This window comes from Orbicella franksi, chromosome 7 (genome assembly GCF_964199315.1).
Source record: "Orbicella franksi chromosome 7, jaOrbFran1.1, whole genome shotgun sequence".
NCBI classification, from domain to species: domain Eukaryota; kingdom Metazoa; phylum Cnidaria; class Anthozoa; order Scleractinia; family Merulinidae; genus Orbicella; species Orbicella franksi.
The window spans coordinates 29677313-29694551 of NC_138151.1; the positions used below are offsets into that span (position 1 = coordinate 29677313).

The 17239-nt window shown below is 39.4% G+C and overlaps 1 protein-coding gene across 1 annotated transcript; it reads right to left on the reverse strand.

Annotated features, from left to right (window-relative positions):
- Positions 1 to 9456: 9456 nt before the first annotated feature.
- Positions 9457 to 15896, reverse strand: LOC145493910 (NACHT, LRR and PYD domains-containing protein 12-like). The gene is given in 3 exon segments (XM_081473397.1): positions 9457 to 10891; positions 10894 to 12615; positions 15223 to 15896. Coding segments are annotated over 3 exon segments (3009 nt in total). The 5' UTR covers positions 15767 to 15896; the 3' UTR covers positions 9457 to 10148.
- Between the last annotated feature and the right edge of the window lie 1343 nt (positions 15897 to 17239).

Sequence of the window (17239 nt, forward strand, 5' to 3'; positions counted from 1 at the left end):
TTTTGCTGTATACATTCATTTATTCGCGTCTTTTTGATCATTTATTAAGGCAGCCGAAAAGTCATTTTAACCTAAATTGATAACCAGAGAAAGTTTCAATCATAGTTTTAAAATATTGATATACGGTAGGCTTGAGATTAAATCCTTATCTAATAACGATAGTTAACATTTACCTTGTACAGTATTTTCTGCCTCACTCTCCTTAGACTTTAAGGTCAATATGGTGTAATCTTGAAGCAACCAGGTTGATAATGAGAATGCACCTACCAATGAAAGATGGCTTTATTAAATATCAATTAATATAGTGTAAGGAAAATCAAATAAAGTTTACCGTGATCCAAATTGAATATTTTTCAGCACATGTTGTGCACGGGTGTGCAATTTAATTTATTGACTCTAGATGTGGTATATGGTGTACAGGAAATGATGGGAAGGACTCTTAAGTACAAAAGAAGGACTCTTAAGGACAAAAGAGGTAAAGTCTGCATTGGTTTCAAGTAAAGACCATCTTAGGGTTTCCAGGGCTCCAAAAAAAAGAAAAAGAAAAAAAACCTTGGAAATCCATCTTGGCTTTCAGACAAGTAGCCCTCAAATTTTGCTTGCCCTGGGCAAGGTTTTTTTTTCACTCAGTTGGCAGATGACTTGCCTCAAGGCCCTATTGGGCAAGTGAGAATGAAAATGTACTTGCCCCACAGAAAATTCTACTTGTTCTGGACGACACTTTTTTCGAGCCCTGGTTTCAACAGCACAAAGCGACTAGGAGTACATAGATACTTAATTTAATATACTTGTTTATTTCTAGTATCCTTCAATGGGATGCTAGTCCACTGCAGGGTTTACAAAAGTGGAGACATAAATGACACACAATGCATACAGAAGTGATGACGTTTAACAATGCTTGGCTATCCTGGACATTGCAAAACAAATTAACAAATGAACAGTATAAGGTAAATAAAGGTAACTTATTGGTACAAAATGTGTGTGGAGAGAGAAGAATAAGCAAGAAAGAACCATGATGAAGAAATGGGTGAGAGAGCACAGAGTGGTGGGAGAAAGAAAAATCTTCCCTGTTATCTATAGATCAATGCAATAAAGTTGAAATTCTTGCCTTTCCTGTTAAATTATAATTATCATCCATGTTGCTATATTTGCTGCATTGCAGACCCATTCACAACTTTAAAGTCACAACTAAATTTGGAAATCATGTGACCAGAACAAAAAACACAGTCATTTAAGGCATTAAATGTCACAGCTTCCATTTCTAGGTAGTAAGGAGGTTAAGCAAGGCACGACGGCAACAGCATAGACTGTTCACAGTCTCTCTATTTACGCACGCAATGAGAACACCACCAAACAAAAGGTTTAAATGAGCAAAACAATAGCTGCATGTGCGTTATAAACCTTTGTAAATTTTGTAGCCGTCCTCTACAAAACAACAACATGAAATGACCAAGTTTTGGTAATTTTGAAGAACGCAAACGATGGCCAACTTTTTGTATTCTAGAGTTGACTGCTGGTGTTACATCTTTAGTTTGTGTAGGTTTTTAAACCGCACAGCTTACTAACCAGTTCTAGAAAATTACGAAATTGAAAGGTAAATTATAAGTCCATTTTTTTCTGGTTATTGTCTTTGGCACTCCCTAATGTCAATAATTCAAGATGTCCCAGTGCAACATTAAAAGGGAAGGTGATCAAAGCTTGTCTTAGAGAGGGTTTTATATAACATTATTATATGGCTTTGGCTTGTGGCCGATATAACGCGTGCTCCGATTGGTTAAGAGCGAAATCTGAGCGGTCATTATGCAGCCGTAATGCCCACGGGCCGATTACGGATAATGCAAATTAGGAAGAGCCCAGCTCGGAAAATTCAAGCGCATTGAAACGATGAAAGCCAATTAAAAACAGTAAGAGATGTAAATTTAATTCCGAATAGCTAGAAGTTTAGGGATTTTTCCTTAATAAAATTTATATAGAAGTCGTTTTTGACTTACCAGCCGGTAGCCTTGGCGGGCACTAGTGAAAAACAATCAAGTAAAGCTAAAATCGCTAAGTGAAAAACATCATCGGCTGATCTGTCATGCATCCTGAGCAGAACACCACGAGGAAACTTATAAGTTATCATCTTAGTCACAACAATTACCGAAGTATTGAACTCTGTCACAGTTCTCATCACATAGATTCCCTGTCTTTAACACAAGCAAGTGTAAATCAGCTTCCAGGATCATCAGATGTCAACAATCGGGCGGTTTCTGTCGGTAGCAGTGTTTCTGATAACTGCAGGAAGTTTTAGACGTTCACAAAGCTTGAAAAGTTAATCCATAAATACCAGAATGAAGAAGGCAAAGATATGTCGTCGAAAGCAAATGCGAAGATCGAGTTATTTTAAGCAGTGCATTCTGAAGCATTAGTATTTTGTTTCACCGAAAGACCGTTGGTTTGGACTATTTTGAAGCACTTTCTGTCTTTTCCATGTGCATTGACGTTTCGCCACAAAAGTTGGAAAAACTCCCCCATCAAGTTGTGGCACCACGATACTAAAATACCTTTTTGAGGCCGGGACAATCATTTTTCCCGTAAAGAAATGTGTACTTTTAACGGAAGACGTAATGCAGTGGTGAAGTTCACTGACTGTGTAGTTTTGCCCTGGGTTTGGGACGATGAATGAATCGGTAAACGCACGCATTGCCGGATGTAAATTGACGACTTCCGCTCGAATAATTTTTTTCTTTTCTTTAGTTCATGAGCCATATAATAAACAACTTAATAACCTCGACCGTCCGGTCGTTACGGGAAAATCTCAAACTTCGGCCTACCGTATTGACCGAGCGATAGCGAGGTCAATACGGCAAGGCCTCAATTTGAGATTTTCCCGTAACGACCTCACTCTCGGTTATTAAGTAGTTAATAATTTTTAGTTATTCATTTCCATATTCAGACACATTTTCTAAATAATAATTATCAATTCACTGATTCACAATTCTTTGATGACAATGTTGCCCGCATGTAAGAACCTACATTTTTTGAAGTCTGGCAAAATAGTTTCTTGTATAGTTATTGGCAATTTAGGGTAAGTAGGTTCTTATAAGGTTCTTAATAACTATGAAGGAGATATTATAGTTGTTGATAACCAGAAAAATAAATAGACTTGGGTATGGTCTTTAAATATACAGTATTTATTCACAACTGTATCATGATAAGCCTACCACAACTGATTTCAGAATGTATATGCAATGTTGTCTCTGTAACAAGAGTTCATAATTTAACTGTAAGAACCTGCTTGATCTCACTTGGCTTAAGACGGGTTCTTATATTTTTGGGTTTCAAAATACAATAATCATGGATTTAGGATTGTTTCATTCAGTCACTATACATGTTTTGTGTAGACTATATAATTACCAGTATATTGTTGAGTGAGAAGGTACAAATCTAAAATGATTCCTACTACTGTGGTCATTATATAGTCTCTTGTGAAACCATTTCCTGTCTGAATATAGTCAAAGTTACTTGTTTACACTGATGAGGTTTGTGATGCTGAATATATGAAGTAAGGCCAATACGTTTAACCATTTCAGTGTCCTACAAAGAGAATAACAGAGGGTATAAATGAAAATCATAATTATACTTTATTAATATTATTCTTTTTCTTTTTAATATAACTATAACATTATTATTATAAAAATAATAATTACCCCATTGTTAAATATAGCACATGCACCACCTCACCCTTGCAGTAAATTGAACCACACTTTACATGTATTCCCAGATATTGCATCATTTACTCTTTATTTGTTATAAAGATTTTAACATTATAGGAGTTCCATTTCCAGCAAATTACCATGGATATCTTATCAATGAAATGTATAAAAGCTCATACATCAAAAGTCAATTAAGAGACCTGCATTTAGTAACAGAAAGTCCCAGGATTTATTTCCACATCATTGGCAATAAAGTAAAGTCATAAACGTAGCGTAAAAATACCGAAAGGTACTTATTACAAGTAGAATGTTCTTTAAATCTAATGTTGGAAGAATTGGAAGATATATCGCTGCCATTTCCCGTTTTGGGCTTTCGTTATCATAATTTCACGCTAGAAAATAAACTATGATACCAAGGTATACATGAAAATTTAAGCAAACTAAAGATTTCAACAGCTCACCTTTTTGATCTTGCCAAGAAACTGCTGTTAGTTTCCTTCCAATCTGGTTCGGTCTCAACAGCTGTGACTCACTTTTTCGATCTTGAGCTTATCTCAATTTCCACATCAGTTTTGTATTTTGTGGATCGGATGGGTTTGTTAGCAAGCTCAGATTTATCGGATAAAATGCAACCACTCAAGACATCTTTAACAACTATGAATCAAACGTACTTTGCCGTAAACTTTGCTAACTATATAACACTTTCAAAACCAAGATGGCGGATTGCAAATTCGTTCCCAGGCTCTCTCTTCTTTGCTGCCACATGCCTAAAGCGCTCTGTCCATTCGAAGGGATAAATCGGTAGAGAAATCCTCGGAACTCCGACACGGGGCAAGGGCTCGGCGACTGTCAGGGCGACAACCGAGCATTGCGCCATAACGAATGAGGTCATCGGTTAAAAATCTTCTCAGTCTTGTAATTTGCATTTTAAATCGTTCTTGCATCATAGAAGTTTGGTCTTTACATTTCTTTTGGGTTATAGCAGTAATTCTGTGGAAAAACCGCAGATTTTCAACGTTCCCCCAATATATATCTCCTAACGTGTAGAATCGGTGGCCACAAGGCTAACAGAAGGTAAAATATACAAACAAATTTTCATAGACAAGATATTTCCAAACATTTCTTATGCAGACAATTTCTGCATGACTGATGGTCTGTTTGCGTTTTGTATGCATAATCTTCTAGTGCAATATCAAGTTTTGAACTTTCGAAAATGGCTAAACACAGCTGGAGAGAACGCCTTATAGTTAGTAAAGTTTTGATAAGAGATATGTCTTGCAAAATAGTTTATATGCAATTCTACAAAGTCGGGAAAATTTACAACGTGTGTATGCCGGGGGGCATTAAAAGCGCCTGAAATTTCATAACTTTGCGAAACTGTACTAACTTTGAAATTTTACTAGGAAATACTCACAAACTTGGCTAAGTTACTAATGTTCTTTTCAGTAGTATCGACAGATTTTCGGTACATGGCCATTATTAAAACTCAGAATACAGAAAAAGGGCCGGAATGGTCTAATATACTAATCATGGAGCGAATTCAATATGCTACGTCGCTTGATTTCCCCTTGTCTCAATTCTATAACAAAATACTGCATCTTATGAACTGATGAAAGACAACACATTTCGTAAACTGTGTATTATTAATTTCTTGCTAGAAGACGGAGCTGGAAAAGTTTTTAAACGGGGATGGAGCCAAAAACTGTAGACTTGATTAATCAGTTTACGATGACACTGTAGATTTACATCCGCCCACCGAAATATTGTCTGGTCGCATTTCTGGCGTTGCTAACGACTATACATCCTTGAAAAAAGTAACAGAGATCAAAAGACTCATACAAAAAACGTAAGTACTAATTACCTAACAATGAAATGCTTTCCTTTGGGAATACGGATCCAGGAATACAAGATAGTTGAAGACGCTACAATCTTCCGCCGTACTATCGACATCACCTGGAACTTGTTATTTCTCCCAAACGCCGTTAAACTCGTTAACGTTTTCTGATTGGAGGAGAACGTGTCATGTGTAAATGGGTCAAAAAAAAAACAAAAAAAAAAAATCACAATAAATTTGTTAGGCTGCGTCGGGGTTGTCAGGGGCGGGGGAGAATACTCTGCGACGCCTGGCACTTTTTGTGTGTTTGGATCATCCACCAAAAAGTGACGTCACATCCGGTATAAAAGCGGCTGAGCGGCAAAATCAAATTTGAATGCGACATAATCGTTCTCTCAGTAAGTAAAGTGGCAATATTTCGTAATCGGCGGGATATTTCTAACATTTTATTTGTCCATGATAAACAAAATTTTGTCGTTTTCCTCGTCATATCGTTTGTCTGAGGAACAGAACAATTATTTATTCAAAAACACGCTGTTTTGAAGGCGTGTGTGTTTTTACGAAATGTCGTCGTTTCTTCTTCGCTGAATTCTACAGGATTTTGCGCTAGAGTACTTTTCGTCTTAAAAATGGCGGCGGCGCACCAACCTCCCCCCACCCCGCTTCCCCATCGGAGGGAACTCCAATCTCGTTCCCAGAGTCTTCGTTTTCCTTGACCAGCGGTCGGAAAACGAGAGCTCTGGGAGCAACCATTTTGAAATAACCGAGTTCTGGTGATTCTGCCCATCCAGTCTCACTGCGCAGTCTGCATCTATGGCGCATGTCTGAAATGGTTGCTCCCAGAGCTCTCGTTTTCCGACCGCTGGTCAAGGGGAACGAAGACTCTGGGAACGAGATTGAGGGAAATCCCATATAAAAAACACGGGCGTGCTCGTCTGAAATTTTGAAAAGGATCCCTAAGAGGTAGCAAGATCCTGTTTTATGGGCGTGGTTTGAATCTTTTTTCACCCTAGCCCTAAATCTCAGTTATCTCCCGCCTTCAGTCTAATCCCCGGGGATTATAGGCCTAGGGTGGGAGATGACTCACAAATATCCCTAAATTTTCTAAATATCTTTTATGGCTCTGTCTCACAAGGACTGGGAACTACCAAATTCACGAATTTGATTGGCTGAAATCGGTATTGAAAGCGGTCTAGTGAAAAAGTTTCAAACTGAGATGCAAAATCATTGACTATTTTCATCTAACGCTATTTATTATGGAAGTGCCAAAACGCCTGATGAGAAAAAAAAAAAAAAAAAAAACAGTAAAGAGGATGAGCAGAATTAAATTGAGCTCATGGCGGTTGGCAAACAAAATGTCAGTTAGTACAAACCACTTACATTAAACGAATTAAATTGTTCTTGTTTGCGCCATATAATAAATATCTTAATTATTAACGGAACTTGGTCGGTCTGTATGGGAGAGTCTTGTGTACGCACCTCACTACGTTTGGTCTCTACTCACGACCTCAGTCAAAATTCTCCCATACAACCTCCTGCTCGGTTAATAAGGGCTTAATATTTCTAAATATCTCGGGTAATGTGACAAGACGAGATTTCAACCCTGTGAACTAAAAAAGGGAGGTTTACGGCGCAGCGTAGCCACGCCCACGAACGCCACAGGTGCAAGCGTCTAGGGGCTCCGGGGGCATGCTCCCCCGGGAAAAATTTTAAGATATGTACCTCTAAGATGCAATTTCCTGCATTTTGAGATCACAGTCGAAGGAAAATAGTGGAGTTTTAAACAGAGAAAACATTATCTTTCTTTGGCTAGGGAGAGTTTCAAAAACCAGGAAAATTTTCAGCGAAAATGAGGACGTCGGAAATATTCGCCGAAAACAGGAGGGTTGGAATCTCTGGACAAGGAAACTTCCCAAACTCTGCAGATTTCATGGTGTCTTATAAAATTTATACAGTTTTTCATGTGTTTGGTTGTTTCAGGTCTCAAGTTAGGTAACGCTGTTTACTTCCAATAATGTCTTCTCGTTTAAACGGGTTTTGAAATCGATATTAATTTGAGATGATCTTGTGGAATATCAAAACCGAAAAAAAAAACTACGATCATTGCTGGCAACAGAACAAGACCATGCTATTGCGTGACGATGTTATAATTAAATTGCTTCTTTTTTATATAAAATGAAAAGTTATCTAGATTCAACAACAATCTGCCGTTTACCGTTAGTTACTATTACAGACTGCACGATGTTTAGCTGTCTTGCCACGGGCGTAGCTCCCTTTAAGCGAGTAAACGCGGGCTTACAAACTTTTCTTGGTATATTTATTTTTTCTTGGAATATTTCCTCTTTTATGTCATAGAGCTAGTTTTCTGGGTGACTTTGTTTTTAAGTGCTCGTGTCCCCAACCTTTTCGGATTTCTTTTCCAGGTCTAGTTCTATATTTAGATTGCATTGTTAAATGTAACGCTTCCACCAAAGGTTGCGGGTTTTGCTAAAAGTTTTCTCTGTTTTACCTAACATGCGAAGCAATTCGTTCGTACACATGCGATCTGAACGACAACAAAGAGTTCGAGAACGAGTTAGATGTTGCGGTAGAAAACAAAGTGACTACATTCAACTGGAGAATGACCAGCAACTCTGGCTGACACTCTCGGATACATAAATCCAACTCTTTATCGAAACGTTAACACCATCCTTACGATCCTTCTCACGATGCCTGTGTCAACTGCAACTCCTGAGCGCAGTTTTAGCCCGATGCATAGAGTCAAGACTTATCTATGGGCAACCATGAGGACAAAGCGACTCTCGGCCCTTGCTCTAATGTACGCGCACAATGACACAGCCACTGATGCAGAGGCTGTGGCTCGTGAGTTTTGCGGCAAGAAGAATAAGAATCTAAACTTTGGATTTCCATAAAACTTGACTCGAGATACTTAGTTCGGCATTCAGTCCAGCAGTACCGGGTTGTACAGTACAATCTGTTATCGCTTCAAATCAGATCTCGTTTAGTTGCTAAGAATCCATGACGTGAGGATATTTTATATTAAACTATTAGATTATAAGCTCGAGATTTCTATCGCGTCATAGTTGACAAGGGCGCAGCCCGAGTCAACCATCACGGATAGAAATCGAAAACGAAAAACCTAATTGTTTTAGTGTAAATCTACTAGTCGTTCAAAACTTTATCTAAATCCTCTTCGCAGACACTTCGAAAACGCCAAGCGGCCGTCATTTTGTTAACAAGCGCACACTACCACGCTACTCACTATCACAGAATAGATAGTGAGTAGCGTAGCCAATCAGAGAACGGCATTCGTGATAGAACGCTAGTAGATTTATACTAATGTAATATAGATAGGACCCTACGCGCGCTCTGATTGGTCGAAAACCCATGTTTTATCAGAGTATAAAACAGAAAAAGCGTGCTTCTCTTGTTTTTCGCCACATTGCCTCTATATCATAAAGCAAATGAAGAAGCCTAAGCCGTGTATTACACTGTGATAAAACACTCCGGACATTTGAGAATACTCCAGAAATCAGTGTAGAAAACACGAGCTTGCGGCTCGTGTTTTCTACATTTCCCTCGAGTTCTCAAATGCCCATCGTGTTTTATCAGTGTAATTCAAAGCTTAGGCTTCGTTTCTTAAATAAAGTGCTTTATCTTATATATTGACCACCTTGAGCTGTAATAAAGCATGAGTTGAATAGGTCCACTTGACCTCCCCCAACATTCCCGGCCGCACTGCAATTAGGAGGTATGGAACGGGCTTGCAAGCCAAAAATGGCCAACTACGCCCCTGCAGTTGTAGGGAACAGTTCCATGTAGTTCTAATAAACAAAGTCACTGATCGATTGTTAAAACCAAACCTTGAAAAGACTAGGCTTGATATCACATCTCCTACGATCTTTTCAAAATTTCCGACGAGCACACCCCTCCACCACCCCAGGGGTAAGCGTAACAAATCATACAACAACAAACCATAATACAAGGCAACTTTAAAAATTAAGCTTCCTTTTACCGACCGTCAGGAAAATAGGGGAAATGGAGCGACTGTAAAGCACTGCTACCAGGGGCGCTCATTATACCTTGCTGGGGTTTCCCTGGGGTTAATTTCACATTTTCCCAATTGCTACATAACATGGTATCTCTTAGAGTTCGTTTTCAACGCGTGTCGCAAATAACCAGGAACAAGCCCACGTTTTGGCGGGAAATACCCATACACGCGGCCAACGTTTTAATTCGCGGACAACCATGCGCGTGTCGAGAATGACTCGCAATTCACGAGTGACCGGAAAGAACGTTTAACATCTTCGCGTCCTCGTGGAATCCCCAAATACACAAGCATCTCCTTCCCTCGAATAAACGTCAAAGCAAACAACGCCAGGCTCTACACAATCTAAACGTTTATTTACAAAACTTAACAAAAATGTTGCCCTTTTCTTGCTCAACACTTCAGGAATTACAACGAGTTTTCTTATTTACAAACTTCATATCACTCTAATCTATTTACACAACTTTAGCATTACATAAAAAAAAATAACTGTTTTCCTAAACTCACAAAATTGACAATGTGTACAGGAGAATTCTAGATATTGATACTTCTTATGCTTTCTTGTAGCTATTTATATTTCAAGTTCAAAACCTGGCCTGCGCTGGCCAACCACACATTTGAGAGATTGCTTACTTCCTTCACTTATACCACGATTCCCCGCCAGGTGTAGTTCGACTAGTTTACAGTTGTCGTGCTGTATTGCTTCACACAGACTGGTAACACCGGTATCGGTGATCTGATTAACACTCAGATCTAGTGTGGTTACTTTACAGTTTGGATGCGTTAAGGCGTCACACAGACTGGTAACACCGGTATCGGTGATCTGATCACCAATCAGATCTAGTGTGGTTACTTTACAGCTGGGATGTGTTAAGGCGTCACACAGACTGGTAACAACGGTATCGGTGATTTGATTACCACTCAGACCTAGTGCGGTTACTTTACAGCTTGGATGCGTTAAGGCGTCACACAGACTGGTAACACCGGTATCGGTGATCTGATCACCAATCCGATCTAGTGTGGTTACTTTACAGCTTGGATGCGTTAAGGCGTCACACAGACTGGTAACACCGGCATCGGTGATCTGATTACCATTCAGATATAGTGTGGTTACTTTACAGCTTGGATGCGTTAAGGCGTCACACAGACTGGTAACACTGGTATCGGTGATCTGATAACTACTCAGATGTAGTTGTGTCAATTTACTACATACTAATCCACTAATGCAATCAGCACATTCGTCAGTCAATGGAGATATGCCAATATTTAGTTCGGTAATGCAACAGTATTCTTTCTCTAGTGATTCACAGAGACTTTTATTCCAGACAGTGTTAGAGATGAGACTGATATCTCCATCCTGTTAACAGTAAAGGACTGTTCAGATCTTTGATGTTGTGCTGTAGTAGCTTCCTCTTCATTCAATGCACTAAAGACATCCAGCAAAAATGAAATTGCGATACAGTCCACATCATTTATAGTTAAGAAAAACAATCTGCCACTCTCAGAATAGTGATGGGGATAATTCTTGATGACATTTTTAGCAAATTCTTTGTCTTGATATTCACTGAGGCACGTTGCTCTCAGCAGAAGGGGTTGAAAGCTGGATGAGGATGAACTTTCTAGTAATTTTTCCATTAGTTCACCTTTCTTTTTCTTCGACAAAATACCAGCCATGAACTGCAGAACCATTTCGGGGACACGTTTTGGAATTACATTTGACATTACAAACCAGCGAGCAGCCAAATACTCTTGAATTGTCAAATGAGTAAAACTTAAGTATTTCGTGGTTTCAAGCAAAGATTTCCTGAAAGGCGGACCACAGTGGAGAAGACCGCTTTCTTTCAAGTTTTCGATTTCTTCGATACCAAACTTTCCTTTCATCTCTCTTTCTTCAAAAATTGCCTTTCTCTGCAAAAGCAGTTCAGCTGCTAACTGTGATAATTTATCCAACGTACTTTCCACTGGATGTGAAGCATTGAATTTCTCAGGAATTATTTTCGTCCTATACTCTGACGCGGCATTATGCTTTAGTTCAAAAATGTTCACAGCTTCAGAATAAATGTCAGTTGTTGACACAGGGAGATCATCATTGCTGTTTGATGTTTGAAGGGCATATTCCATACAGAAACACATCAGAAAGCACAGCATAGGGATGTGAGCGAAGCTAACAAGATTCTCATTCTTCATGACATGATTGAGAACGGCGTTCTTCATGGTGTTGTTTTCTCTGAAATAATTTTTAATGAACTCTTCAACCTGTTGGGGAGAAAACCCTGCAATTTCCACGTACCGGTCAAAGCGAATTTCTCCCATCTTATCTGATTCATCAGGCCTTGATGTGATCATAACAACAGAGTCTTTTAACAGTTTTCCTTTGATGAGTTTGGTACACAGTGTGGCGACAGGCATTTTCTCTTTAGCTGTATTTTGGTACCGTTTTTCCAATTCACCAATGATGTAATCTTGTTCTGAATACTCGTCATACCCATCAATAATGATCAAAACCTCTTCAGGGTGATTCACAATGTGGTCAAACAACGGGTCATCAATGTTTGAGCTATCATCCAATACTGTAGAGCAGTTTAACAGTTCTTGCAAAGACAACTGGTCAGTTTCAAGGAGATTCAGTTGACGGAATGTCAACAAGTACACAAATTTAAATTGGGATTGTGACTGAAATAGCTTATCGTCAGCCCAATCTCTCACGAGCTTTTGACAAAACAGAGTCTTTCCAATCCCTGCTTTCCCAGTAAGAAGAATACATTTAGGGCTTTGTTCATCATTGGTAGTGCCAATGAATATTTCTTCACAGTGTTCTACTCGAGTACCTCTCACTTGCCCAAAATAATGCAGCTGGTCACTTCTTGTTGATCCCATGACTTCCTTATTGAGGGCCTTTCTACCATGTTGTATAAGAACATTCGTGAATATGTCCTCAGTTTTGACATTAGAAATGGTTGCAGAGGCCATGAGTTTAGGCTGGAATTCTGTTTGGCTTGTAATAGATGCTTTCAAAGCTGTTGTGTAGGAACTCACAGCTGAAAAAAGAAAGAGATAACATAATAAGAAACCATTCAAACAGTAAGCTTCACATGCAATTGTGTAGCCAGAGGTTTCCTCGCTGGTGTGTTACCAGGAACACAGCTGTTTTAAGAAATACTGTCCTAAAAAGGCGTGAAAGTGCACCCAGCAATGCCGGAAGGTGTTTTGGGAATTGACAGTGCACTGCTGATTGATCGAAGTTCACGTTGTTTTAGTTCGATTAAAAGACAAATCATGAACATGGGCGTGTTTTCCTATACCCACAAATCAATGGTAGTTAACAATTATTCATCGAGGTGGAGGTGACTTGTGGCGGATATTGACCGAGCCGCAAATAGGCGAGGTAAATATCCACCACTTTCATCGACACTGAGATGAATAATTGTTTTAGTATATACCGCACAAGTTGAATAATCAGACTTGTTTATCGCTAAGAAATTAGCTCATCGGTACCCGAAGCGAAACGGGAAGCGATTTTGTTTTCCTCTGTTTGCTCAAGATGAATAGTACTTGCTATTCACCTCCAAGGTAGCCAATCGATATTTAAATGCGTGGAAAGCACTATTCTTTTGTGTGGTATATACTAATTAACAACTAGTAGTAATCGTAGATTTAAGAGTGCGTTCGAGGCAGGTAGGCTTCGATTGGTATGTTAAAAATGCAAAAATTCTAGGAACAGCATTTTGTGCCTGTGCTGTTAGGAAGGCGTGAAATTGGTCTGCCTTCGGCAGGGCGAAAACAAATGAATTTATCGCAAAGCAGGCTTGGTATATTAAAAAAAAAAAAAATCCAGGGACAGCATTTTGTGCCTGAGCCGTTAGATAGGCGTGAAATTGGTCTCCCTTCAGCAGGGGCAAAAACAAATGAATATATATTGATCGCAAAGCAAGTGCATACGAGAGGGTTTGTTCTCGTTTATACATGTATTGTGTAATATTAGTTACAACCGGTTAGTAAAAAAAAAAACACGGACTGCAGTCGGGAGGCCACATTTAGTCCGCAGTCCTCATTTTATACCTGAGTCCGCGCACGTTTTATGCCCAGTCCGTAATGCTTAGTCCGCGTTTTATACCTAAGTCTGTGTTTTATACCCAGTCCGTAGTCCGTAGTCCGCAGTCCGCGGTGCCTGTTTTATACTGACCGTGTAAATCGACACCAACCATGTTTGTTTCGTCGGTATGCGAGACGACGTGCTTTTAGTACCAAAACTAGGACAATTATTTTGATTACGAACACGACTTTCAATCACCTTGGCATAGGGGTAACAGCTACAGGGCATTTTCACTTCCGATACAATGAAACGGAGGACATGTTGGTGTTCCAAAGCAACCCTGTGGGAGTTGAACTCTTTTCCTATGTAAACACTTTCGTTACATAGTTTGTCCACAGAAATCTAGGCCAGCAAAGTGAAACTCATTTCCTGGTTTTGGTCGAAGAGGAGAGGGTACACAACACGCAGCCAAACTACAGCTTTCTGTTCGTACGAAAAGTCGTACACATTTCCTGAAGACATGTCTGGAAGGTTTTTAAATGCCATCAACACTGACTTGAGTTTCCGCTACAGTCCACAATAAGCTTCCTCGACACTCGAAAGTCCGCAATATTGCGCAACACGCGAAAGAAAGCACATGGGCGAACATGAACATAACGTCATTCGCCCCTGAAGAATTTTTTTTTGGGGGGGGGGGGGGGAGGGGGCCAAACTGGTGTCCCCAGATAGATAGATACATTCACAGATCTCGAATTTCTCTGCAATACGCGATTAGAACTGCGTTCTGTCGAACGCAAATAGATTATGAGCTCGAGATTTATATGAGGTGATAGTTGATGAGGCCGAAGGCCAAATCACATGTCATCAAACTATTTAAACGACAGAGTGTTTCTGTGAAGGAACTATCCGGCGGCTGATAGTTGCCCTGAGGAAGTTAGATGTTCTTAAAACAAATATTTGCCCATGTCAGACCGATAGTTCCGAGACAAAAACAATCTACCGTCTTTATTGTTGACCACTAAATTTTCTTTCGCGCGCCAGTTCAAAAATTATATTGAATTATTTTTAACTTTTTTAGATGAAAGCCGTGGAAGCCAAATGTAAAATTTGGCAAAGAAAACAAACAAAAGCCCTGTTAATACAAATTCAATTGTTTATTTTCTATAAGCCAGCTTGTTTAAAGAAATATTTTCACGGACGAGTACTATCCATCCGGGTATTTACCTCGGACGGGCATTATGGGCTGATAGTGTCTCTCCGCGGATGGACACTATCGCGTCACGTGATCAATTTAAACCAATAAGAATCGGAGAAGATTTAGTGGTGAACTATGACCCCTCATAGAAATCTCGAGATCATAATCTAATTGATTTAGTAGAATTCAAGAAACCGCCAATGTTGTTCTTTTAGTCTTCTCAGCGATTTAATTATCCATTCACAGCTAAACTTTCCTCAAAATCTTCGAAAAAAAAAAACGTCGCATTTCGTAGACGGCCAACAGCCACTGCAGTCTAATGGTTGATAGTGTACGAGTAGCTCAACCAATCAGATTGCAGCATCTGTAATAGTATACTTGTAGAATTCTGCTAATTTTCCATAATCTTAGTCTCACCTGATGAATTGTTTTCTGTAGCCAACAAGTTTTCCATGTCAAGGTTGTTGGTCACTTCAGGGACATTTCCAAGTAACATTTCCTGAAATGGCTTCCTCGTTAATGTCAATTGAAGAAGCTCAGATATACCAAGTATCATAATTAAAGCTTCAATGACAAGGATAACAATGTTGAGTTTCGATTTCTCCTTGTAATGAAGATCATTGCATTGCATTGTACTTTCCGTCTGGTTGACTGAAATTGCTGTCTTGTTTGTCTGAGGGGTGTGTGGGTTGCACTCAAACACTGAAGGCAGATCAAGGGTCTGAGAACTGCAAAAGACTGCTATCATCCCACTGAGGAACACAAGTCGGAAGACCACATGAATAATGTACTTACATTTTAACTTTCCCCACTGAGCTTGTCTTTGGTTTGGCTGGGCTTCTTGATCTCTTTTGATCTGTCGTATTGTCACAGCACTGTAAAGCGAGAAGCAAATCCAGCAAACACATAAAACACCAAAAATAATCTCAACACCATTCCGAGGTGTTAGCCAAGGACTCATGGTAGAGGTGTACTCGTCATAGCAGAGTTGTCTGGTAAAATCATCGGGCTTAGGAGAACAGCTGAATGTCAGTCTATCATTGGCATGGTAGACTTCTAGAGAAGCTAATACTCCACCAAAGAAGAAGAAAACCACACTTTGTGAAGTGAGTGCTAGTTTGAGCAAACTAGTATCCATTGTGAAGAGTATCTGCAAAGGACAAAATGATGAAAATATGAGTTAAAATGCTACCAGTTGAAAACACTACATATTTGGAGAAACTAATTCATTAAGATTATTCCCAGGAAAATTATAAGCGACTTTCCCAACTTCAACATCGAGATCACCAAAAACTTGAATGAAAATTACTTCTTTTTCAGTGATCTTCGGTTTAGTTAGTATCAATAAATCATGAGATCTTCCTTTTCGTCATAGTCCCAATAGATTATTTTCATATTCTCGTTATTGGTCTCAAACAAGCTTGCAGCTGAGGCTAATGCAGAGAGTCTTTTCAAATGCAAATGACATTATCTCTTTGTAATGATATTCACCCTGAATGAACCTCGAGCTCCATTGCAATTGCAAGTTAGTTCCAATTCAATGTCGAGAAACCGAAAACGGTCTACTGTATTGTCCCTATAAACCTAATATTACTGTGTCATAGATAATTGTATGTATGAATTACACTGAGACATGTATGTATGCGTATGTGTTAACTGTGAGCAAGTTAAGTGGGTAATAATTTATGTCCAATTCAGTTAGGGCCTGTTTACAAGGAGAAAGGGTTACCCTAGAAAGCGGGTTACCCTAACACTCACACATTTCACACATTTCTTCTTTTTTTCTTCGGCGTGTTTACAAGGCAGCTAGGGTTTCTCGGGTAGGCGGGTTACCCTATCTGCGTGCTAGGGTTACCCTGGCGGGCGGGTTAACTTTTCCCCTTGCAAACACTCCAGGTAGGGTTAACTCGCCTACACGGGTTAACTTTCTAATTGTTTCCAGACCCTTTGAGTGTAACCGCGCATTAAAATTTTGCCTGTAAACCCGGGCTATCTTTTGCCCTCCAGCTGGGGTTTACCAGCTTGCTAGGGTAACCCTCCCTCCTTGTAAACAGGCCCTTAACCAGTAGACTTCATGCAAGGAACAATAGGAAAACAATCTTACAAGTGATCAAAACTTTAAACAAAGTTCAGTGCCAACTTGCAACTTAAATAAGGGCACATTGTGTAAAGGTACTGTACAATAAATTGTCCTCTACTCTTCCACGGCATACTAATACAGTGCTGTATTTCTATGACTTACAGTTCACAACAAAATATCTCATTCCGTCATTTCATAGTTGTTGCGTTCAATTTGCAGTTATGACGGAAATGTTGCTAATTAAAAGTAGAACAACAGACAATAAAACTGTTCAAGTTAAGGTAGTAATAGAATAAGAATTATGGCGAGCCGTTGCAAAGGAAAATTTATTCTCATAGAACGCCATCATTTTTA